At 38.0% G+C, this 8844-nt stretch overlaps 1 protein-coding gene across 1 annotated transcript; it reads left to right on the forward strand.

The window, feature by feature from the left end:
* The first annotated feature begins 727 nt into the window (after positions 1–727).
* Positions 728–2981, forward strand: LOC138017146 (ATP-dependent DNA helicase RecQ-like). The gene is made up of 3 exons (XM_068864334.1): positions 728–1020; positions 1661–2308; positions 2444–2981. The coding sequence occupies exons 1-3, from the start codon at positions 728–730 to the stop codon at positions 2979–2981; spliced, it is 1479 nt and encodes a 492-aa protein (XP_068720435.1).
* Positions 2982–8844: the final 5863 nt, after the last annotated feature.

The following is an 8844-nucleotide window of genomic DNA, read 5'->3' on the forward strand; positions in this document are numbered from 1 at the left end:
CTGCCTCAGTTTTAATGTCTTTGTTGAAGAAATCATAATACTTCCTTTGGCCACCAAACCCAAAGGAAAGGATAAGTAAGACCATTGCTTACAGTGTACTTTACTTTTTACTGATAGAGCTACATAGGAGTTCTTGTAAACCATTGCGTTACACAGAGGGGAAACCCATTGCCTTCATTTCCTAATAACAGTGCAGACTAATGAAGAAATATCCGAAAAGTTTTCGTTTTTGTCTCTCTTTTCTTTTGTCTCTTGGCACAGAAAACATATTCATCGATAGGAGGCTAAGATAAAAAAAAATCTTTTGGGATAACTTAAGGACGGTGCTAACCTGCAATCAGGCGTACTTTTCTTTCGACAGGGCGGAAAAGGAACGCCTGATACAATTTCTTATCGAGTCGTCTGCCCGTAGTCCAGAATCTGGACTTTACTCTGATTGGCCGAAGAACAATACAGCTCTTGAGCCTCGCTGAGATTGGTTACAGGAATGCAATCATACTTCCGGTAAAAATATTCAACATCTGCCAAATTATGGCCGCCGAGGAGGAATCAGTGTTCGCAGCTGCTGTTGTTTGGTCGTCTGAATTTTTTTTTTTGACAAATCTTTAAAGGCAGAACAAACAGAGTGTATCAGTAGAATTGTTTGCCGAAAAGAAGACGTTTTAGCTGTTCTTCCTACGGGATTTGGAAAAAGTGTCATTTACCAAGTGATCCCGAAAGTTTTAGTATGAATCGTGCCACTTCTACTGATGCCAAAACTTCAGTTGTGGTGGTTAGTCCTTTGGAGTACATTAGAAAACAACAGGTCGAAAATCTGAGAACAGCGAATTGTGGTATTAGTGCTGCCACAATCGGAGAATCAATTGAAATGGACAGAGAAATCGCAAACGGTAAATTCGACATTGTTTACGGGAGCGCAGAACAATGGCTGAGTGAAAGCTGGAGGAAAACATTACAGTGCGGTAATCTTCACCGGGCAGAGGTGTTAGTGGTCGATGAAGTTCACACAGTTGCAACCTGGTAAATTTTAGTAACAGCATCATAAACTTTTTCACCTCGTTTGTTAGTTGTTTTCATTATGAAATCCGCGAGCTCTGTTTCATTTGGAATTTGGTTATGATATGTTGATTAAATTTTTGTTGTTATATGAAAGTTGCCAGCGTATTAGTCATGTTAAGAAACATATCCTCCTTTTGACCACATTAGACCGAGTCACTGAAAATCTTAGCCTTGCACATCAGATTAAGGACTGAGCACAATATTACAGATAATCCACTCAAGATTGTTGAGATTTTGGTTGGCTGATATTTTCCTAGTTATCAAATCCCAATGGCTGATAATGGCCACTTTTGACCAATTTTCTCAGTGAAATATTGTGAACTACATGTAATATGTACATGTATATATTTAGAAATTATGCTATAGTAATAAAACAAGCCAAACGTCTTTGACAAGTTATTTTAAATTTTTCAAATTGTTATGATTTCCTAAAGATAAAAATGTGAACAAGAAGCAAGTTTTTGAATTGCTGAAGAACAAAAGAATAGATTTAAAGTGCAATTTTTTTCCACAGAACCTCAGCTTCATTATTTTGTTCTTGAGCAGTTAAAAACGGGCTTCTTTCATCAGCATCCCAGGTTTGCAATAAATTTTTCTGCAGGGGCAGTGGCAAAAAAGGGAAAGCTGCTTTCCGTGAGGCGTTTGGACGAGTGTCAGAGCTGAGATCATGTCTTAAAAGTGGGACACCTGTGCTTGGATTGACAGCAACTGCAAACAAGGAATTGAGAGATCGCCTAATCAAATGTCTTGGTATCAGAAGCCCCCTTGGGCCCATAATTGTCAGTCCAAATAAGGACAACATACGATTTACAGTTGCACAAGCAGACAAAAAGCTTTATTGTTTTAACTGGCTGTTACAGTTGCTGAGAGAGAAGAAAGGAGACGCTCCTTTCACAATTATTTTCTGCAAGACTGTAAATGACATTGTCTCTTTACTAACTTATTTCGTAATGAAGCTGGAATATTCAGGACTTTATGTTGATGGCGAAGGCCCTCCTCATGAAAGATGCTTGTTGGGAGTATACTATTCACAAACACCCACACATCACAAAGACCACTTGACTTCTTCATTTGAGGGTAAATCTGGCCATGTCATAGTGGTTTTTGCAACTACTTCATTAAGTATGGGAGTAGATTTTCCCTTTGTCAAATATGTAGTACGCTATGGTCCATCAAACAATCTGACTTCTCATCTCCAAGAAGCAGGACGTGCTGGAAGAAATGGACAACAAGCTTACAACACCACAGTGTATCATGGGAAGCACTTGATGACTTGTGAAGATGACATAAAGAATGCAGTAAAACAGTCCTTAAATTCTTGTTGCCGTGTTTCTTTTTTGAACAATTTTGATGAAAAGATTTGACCTCTAGAACTCCAACATAGGTGTTGCAGTGTTTGCCACAGAAAGTTTAGTTGTTTGGGAGATGGCTCTGGTTGCAGTGAAACAATTCCAGAGTTTGACTCTTGGTATCACAATGAGAAAGATCATGTTGTTTCAAGGGGAGTGACAGAAGATGACAAAAATTGCATCAGGGATGCTCTTAAGGAAGTTCAGGTGTCTTTGTCTTCTGAAACTAAAGTGCGCATGTTTGACAATACTGGGGTCATTACACACGGTTTATCTGACAATGTAATTGATGCAGTTGTGAGTAATGTCCACTTCATTTTTAATGTTCACAGTGTTCTTGAACAATGTAATGTACCCTCACTTAAGTTGGCTGTCATAATACTTGAAGTTGTTAAAGAAGTATTCGAAGATTTCGAAATCCCTGAAGAACTGTATTCTGCTGTTACAGGGAGGAAAAAGCTGCATTTAGCCAGTAGACTTATGCATCCATTGACTGTTACTGTAAACCCTTTAAAGGAACTTCTATCTGAAGGTTCCCATTTGCCTGGTACAATGGATGAATTACTTATTTAATTAAGTAATGTAATGTAACAGGAAACTGTGTCAGTAATAGTGATTTACAATCCTTTCTCCTAATGAGAACAATGCAAGTTATGTTCCTACATTTTCCACTGTTTGTAACTTAATGCCTAATCACTTGGTAAATTGCTTTCCAGTCAGTGAAGCTATTTTTGGCCCACTGGAAAAAGTCTCTATGATCAATGTCAAGCACACTACAAGGAAAACTAGGAAATGAAGGATAACCCTTTCTTCCAGGCAGTTTCTCAATAACTTTCCCTGTGAGTAAATCGTTTACAATGATTGAGACGGTTTCCTCTGGGTTTTTACTGCTGTGACGACCACTTCTCTTCCCTTTTGAGCAGTCTTTGTAAATAGTGTCCATTACTTTATTTAATGCTACTACAGATTGGGCTGCTCGCTGTAATGATGCATTAGTAACATTTGCACCCATTCCCTTTCCTAATCGTTTGAGTAAAAGATTGAGATGTTCCATGAATAAATCTAGAGGAATATTTCCACCAGCTACGCCCTTGGAATTGACAAATCTGTTAACAATTAGGGACACTTCCTCCTCCTCTGAAAGGACAGCATAAACTTGTACAAAAAAAGGAGAAGGGAATATGCATATTTCGTGTTTCCAAACTTGTATGCAAACAACAGAACCAACTTGTAACAATTCACAAGACGATAGCTATCTCCTTCCTTGATTGCATCGACTATGGCAATTACCAGCAAACCAAATTGAAGCCTGTTATTGTGATAATTAAAGATAAAGTCATCGTCACTTGGTTGACTGGTAAGGGGATTCTCACGTTGTTGGCCAATTTCAACATCTGGGTGCTGTACACATTCATGTCTGGAAAAAGTTAGGAAAGGAAACGAACTTTATTTAAGTGTCTAGTAGATTTAGCGCTTGAGCACTAATTGGGGACACTGTAAAGTGCATTGACAATTAACACAACAAGTCAAATGTTGGTTTTTGAGGAGAGGGGAAACCGGAGTACCCAGAGAAAACCACTCGGTGCAGAGTAGAGAACCAACAAACTCAACCCACATATGACCCCAAGTCGAGGAATCGAGCCTGGGCCACATTGGTGGGAGGCGAGTGCTCTCACCACAGCGCCATAAATATATCAGTGTTAGTTTTTATCATCTAGTACTTTACTATGATGTATATACAGGACATGCCCTGTATGGAAGTGCAGGTTTGTAATTACTCAATGTTTTTATTAAATTTCAATCCTTTAACTTTTTTTCTCTTTAAGAGTCACACTGATTAAAAAAAAGGTGACAGAATTTCTGGAAAATTTAATGTAACTATACTATGGTTCTCTTTGTAGGTAATACCTTTTTCTGGTAGCATTCGTTGCATAGACAAGGCTACATGAAAGACACTTGTAATAGCCAAACTTGTCTCTATTGTCATCGCCTCCATTGTCAGCAGTTAAACCATGCTTCTCGTGTTCATGCCTACAAAAAGATTCCACATTGCCATTTTAGTCCTTTACCAGTATTTTAATGTTTCTATTCTTATTCCTTAATGATGTGTAACTCAATTATAATAGTTAATGTGTGAAATAATTATCGTAAGGATTGACCTGTAATAAAGACTAACTAACAATATTTTTAAATCTATGGTCATTATGTAAGGGATTCCCTAGGATTGCAATGATATTGTTTTCTTGTGGTTTTGAGAATATGTTGTCCACAATGCTCTTACCTTACTCTTGAAGAATGCAGCGGAAAGTGCATGTCACAGTTGATATGTCTACAAGTGAAACCTTGTTTGTGTGCTTCATGTAGCATAATGACATCATCAGGAGTATTTGTAGGAAGGAAGATCTGCTGTAGAAATGCCAGTGATTCTTTGAACAGCCATTCCCTTTTCCTCTCTACATCCCATTCACTTACATCTGGAATTAATCTTCTTGAAGGTGATTTTAAGAATATTTGAGAAAAATGTCTATTATGTCCTTTCTTTGCAATTAACAAAATCATGTCCAACTCTATAATGTAGAGTTTATCAGTGGTAATTCTTTGAGATAAAAAATTGTCTCAGTATGACTATTCCTTCATTTGTTCAAGTTTGGATAGTTTCTACATTTACTTGTCATACTTTGCAAGGGGCAGTGCCATCTTTCTGAAAAGGAAAACCAGTACTTGGAGTTTCTCTGTGAAACAATGCAAAATTGTTTAATTTGTTCCTACCGCCCAATCACAAAGATATTATCTAAGGATTACAATGTTAATGAGAAAGAACTGCAAAGGGGGTTATTTTATACCTTTTATGTCGTTCATTCCAACAAATTTCATCCATGCTGTAAGAATGTGTGCCTCAGTCTCCCGATCCATAAAATCTTTAAAGGCATTATAATCCTTATCAGGCCCTTTTTTGGCATTACTTTTGCCAGTTCTGTTCATGGATGCACATGCTGTTCCAATTTCCGAAGCAGAACTATCTTTGAAGAAAAGTTTCATGGAGATCTGAGAAATATGCAGGGAATATAACTATTTTCCAGGGCTGCAGCACTAAAAACAGCCACAAAATGTTTATTCATAATCTTTGCTTGTTGGTAGGTGATAAACTAGATACAAGTTATTTACCTCAAGCAGCATCTTTTTTAGGTGCCAGTCAATAAAGGTTGTAGTAATGCCATCCAAGCGGTCCACCTCAGATTCTGATAAAGAGTTAGCCTATTGACAGTTCCTTGCACGCTCTTCAGTCAGCTGGTCACCATCAAATATAATTCTCTCAAGGATCTCTTTATCTCCACTTCCATTGATTTGGGTCTGAGGCACATACTTTGAATGCAGATCTTCTAAAATTTGGGCCATTTCTGCTGCTTTGTTAGGATTTAAAAAATGTAAACCAAGGGGATACTTGGTTTGGAAAGAAATGAGATACATTATAATCTAATGAGCTGCTTAATGTTATGGTATTATTTCTATGTTAAAGTGGACAAGAAATGACTGTTGAGAAGATAAAGTTGATACCTACTACTTTTGATCTTTGTAACATCTCCTTTGAATATGGATGGGGTATGTGATACAAAACGGCTTTGCTAAAAGCTTTGTATGCTGGCAGGTGTTGAACAATGACCCTAGGAATTATATATGCAAGATCTGAAATGATGACTTCTTGTACTTCTGAAGTTGGAAGTATTTCTTGCATCTCCAATGCATCAATAAGTTTTTGAGGTCTTATCTTGTTTAGCCCTTTCAGAGAAATTCGATCTTCAACAGCATATGAGTTGAAAAAGTGGAGCGATTTGTTGTTCTCAGTTTTTGTCTGGCACCTTGCTTTGACTTCCAAGTCCCAGTTATCTCCAACAATTCTATAAGTCAAGTAATAAATATTATTTATAGAACATAAGTTTACAAATCAAAGGTTCTGTGATCCCACTTAATCATGCATTTATACAGAATGCTGGTTTTGGGTTCTTGCTTATAGGTCAGTAATTCTGAACATCTTTGTCATAGCTGTGTCCTAACCAACAATAATTTCTTCTATTGTTTTAAACTTAACTCCATTACTCTAACCACACTGAACTGTTTTGTTCTGCTCCAAATTGCAACAAATTATAACTGCAAGCGAAGATTGCAGTCTGATAACAAGATTATTTTAAATTTAAGTTTCATCTCCACACGACACCTTCAGCCCTACGAAACTCTAAAATTCAGTTAGAGCTTACCTGAATTTTTGGACAGTTTTTCCCTTGAGAATATCCAGGGCAGAGAGTATGTCTGAATCTTCAAATAATTCAATGCCATTCTCAAATCGAGGTAACATTTCTTTGCAAGATTTGTATACCAATGGACTGTAGTGTGGAAGGCCAGAAACTACGGCTACCGAAAAATCAACTGTGCAGATTTCCATGGAATCATTACAATCCGGACTTGAATGAAGCTGACTTGAGAGCACTTCCTCAAAGAGACGAATTTTATTTGCTCTGTTAATAATGGTATTTTTCCGTTCCATTACTTCGTTGTCGAAAGACGATGCTGCTTTTTCCTGCATATTTCGCATGGTATTTGCATGGCTGCAAATGCCAAGCTTGTGAAAGCAATCGATCTCTTCCTTTTTGCATCCTCCGAGGGCAAGAATGGTGTTGATGCGATAAGTAAAATTGTTGTTCGGCATCCAAGGATTCAGAAAGCTAGCAAGAATCAATGACTGTTTGTTAGATGCGTTCTTCACCTTTTTACTGCTTCTAAATGAACTCTGGATCAAGGTATGCAATATGGGTAGTTTTTCTTGAGCGTCTTTAATGAAAGTCTCATTTTGAAACTCGGCCAGATGTTCCATGTTGCCACGATACTTAAAAGAATTTCCAGGATCTTTGGAGTACTTCGACATTTCCCTCTTAAGTTGTTTTCCAACTTCCACTACCACTTTAGAATTCAGGGGTGAAAATTTCGTTACACCAACTGCCGCAGCGTTGTAATTCTTTAAAGCCAAATTGCTGACAACCAACTTCTCGTAGTGATCACATTCATGTTCGATAACTCTTCCCGATGGATAAGCCACAAATATCTGAGAAGGAACACAAAGTATCGAAATATGAAAAACTAGGACAAAAGAAACCACGCGGTTTATGGCTAACTTGCAGTTTTACAAACAGGATAGAAATACCTTTTTCGAAAGAAAAAGAGCAGGAAGGCAACACAGTGATGAGAGCATTCGCCTTCCATGCCAATGTGGCCCGAGATCGATTCCCGGATCCGACGCCATATCTGCATGGGTTGAGTTTGTTTACTCCCAGAGGTTTTCCCCCGGTACTCCGGTTTTCCTGTCTCCTCAAAAACCAACATTTGATTTGCTTTGTAGTCACCCCAATTAGTAGAGCACTCATGCTAGGCTAAATAAACTTGAGACTTAAATAAAGTGATTATTATCATAAGTTACCAGATAAATTAAAAGCTTACCTTTACAACTGACGAGGACGAGCGATCTTCTGTCACCGGTAAGCTCATTAGGTTAGCTATGTCATCATCAACACGTCCTCGTTCTGACCAGGCACAATCTAATTCGAATAGAGTTTTTTTCGAGTTGCCTTTTGGAACACTTGATTTTTCTTGCGGAAACTGCTTCGTTTTCTTGAAACTTGGAGTCAACCCACTTGGGGAATTGCTATGTACACGTTTTGATGCACCGCTTTCCACTTGTTCAGGTAAAGTCAGAATGTTTTTGGCAAAAAATAGTTGTTTTATTTCATGAAACAGTGTACAACAATTAACAATTTTACGGGCACACTTCTTGCAAAGTGATTGTGGAGGTGGTGTTAACGTTGCGGCGGAACCTATGTCTATCCCCACACTGCTGATGAAGTCCGATAAGATGAAGGATTCCGATTGTCCCGCTATTTTTTCTAGAAATTCTTTGTTTCTTGACGGTGCGAAGAGAGGAACCGCTCCTACTGTCAAACGTGATTCGCATAAATAACAGTGTCTATAGATGTGGTCTAAATTATCGGACATTTCAGCTAAACTATAATTCTTATCTTACTTTTAGCGCGTTTTCACCTTCCTTGAATAATCGCAACATACCAATCATTTCCGGTAAAATCTGATTGGCTCACATTTATAGCATGACTCATGACAACATCACTGTTGACAGGTGGGCGGCAGACGACTCGATAAGAAATTGTATCAGGCGTTCCTTTTCCGCCCTGTCGAAAGAAAAGTACGCCTGATCGCAGGTTAGGACGGTGCCTACTTATTAAAGATATTTTTGCCCCGGTGTGTGATTATGCAGGTAATGTAGACCTTAACAAGTGTTATTGAAATCCAAAGAGAAAATTGGGGGTAACCACGCATTTTTCAAAGATAATTCACGAATAATATTTGTAAAAAGCTTTAAAATACAAAGCAATGT

Source organism: Montipora capricornis, chromosome 9, assembly GCF_036669925.1.
Source record: "Montipora capricornis isolate CH-2021 chromosome 9, ASM3666992v2, whole genome shotgun sequence".
Classification (NCBI taxonomy): domain Eukaryota; kingdom Metazoa; phylum Cnidaria; class Anthozoa; order Scleractinia; family Acroporidae; genus Montipora; species Montipora capricornis.

What these genes read in the sequence shown, in the direction of transcription:
- LOC138017146 (XM_068864334.1), top strand. Translation starts at nt 728, where the DNA reads ATGAATCGTGCCACTTCTACTGATGCCAAAACTTCAGTTGTGGTGGTT. An exon ending in GTTCACACAGTTGCAACCTG is followed by an intron (nt 1,021 to 1,660) that starts GTAAATTTTAGT and finishes ATTTTTCTGCAG; the next exon opens with GGGCAGTGGCAAAAAAGGGA. An exon ending in CAAGCTTACAACACCACAGT is followed by an intron (nt 2,309 to 2,443) that starts GTATCATGGGAA and finishes ACTCCAACATAG; the next exon opens with GTGTTGCAGTGTTTGCCACA.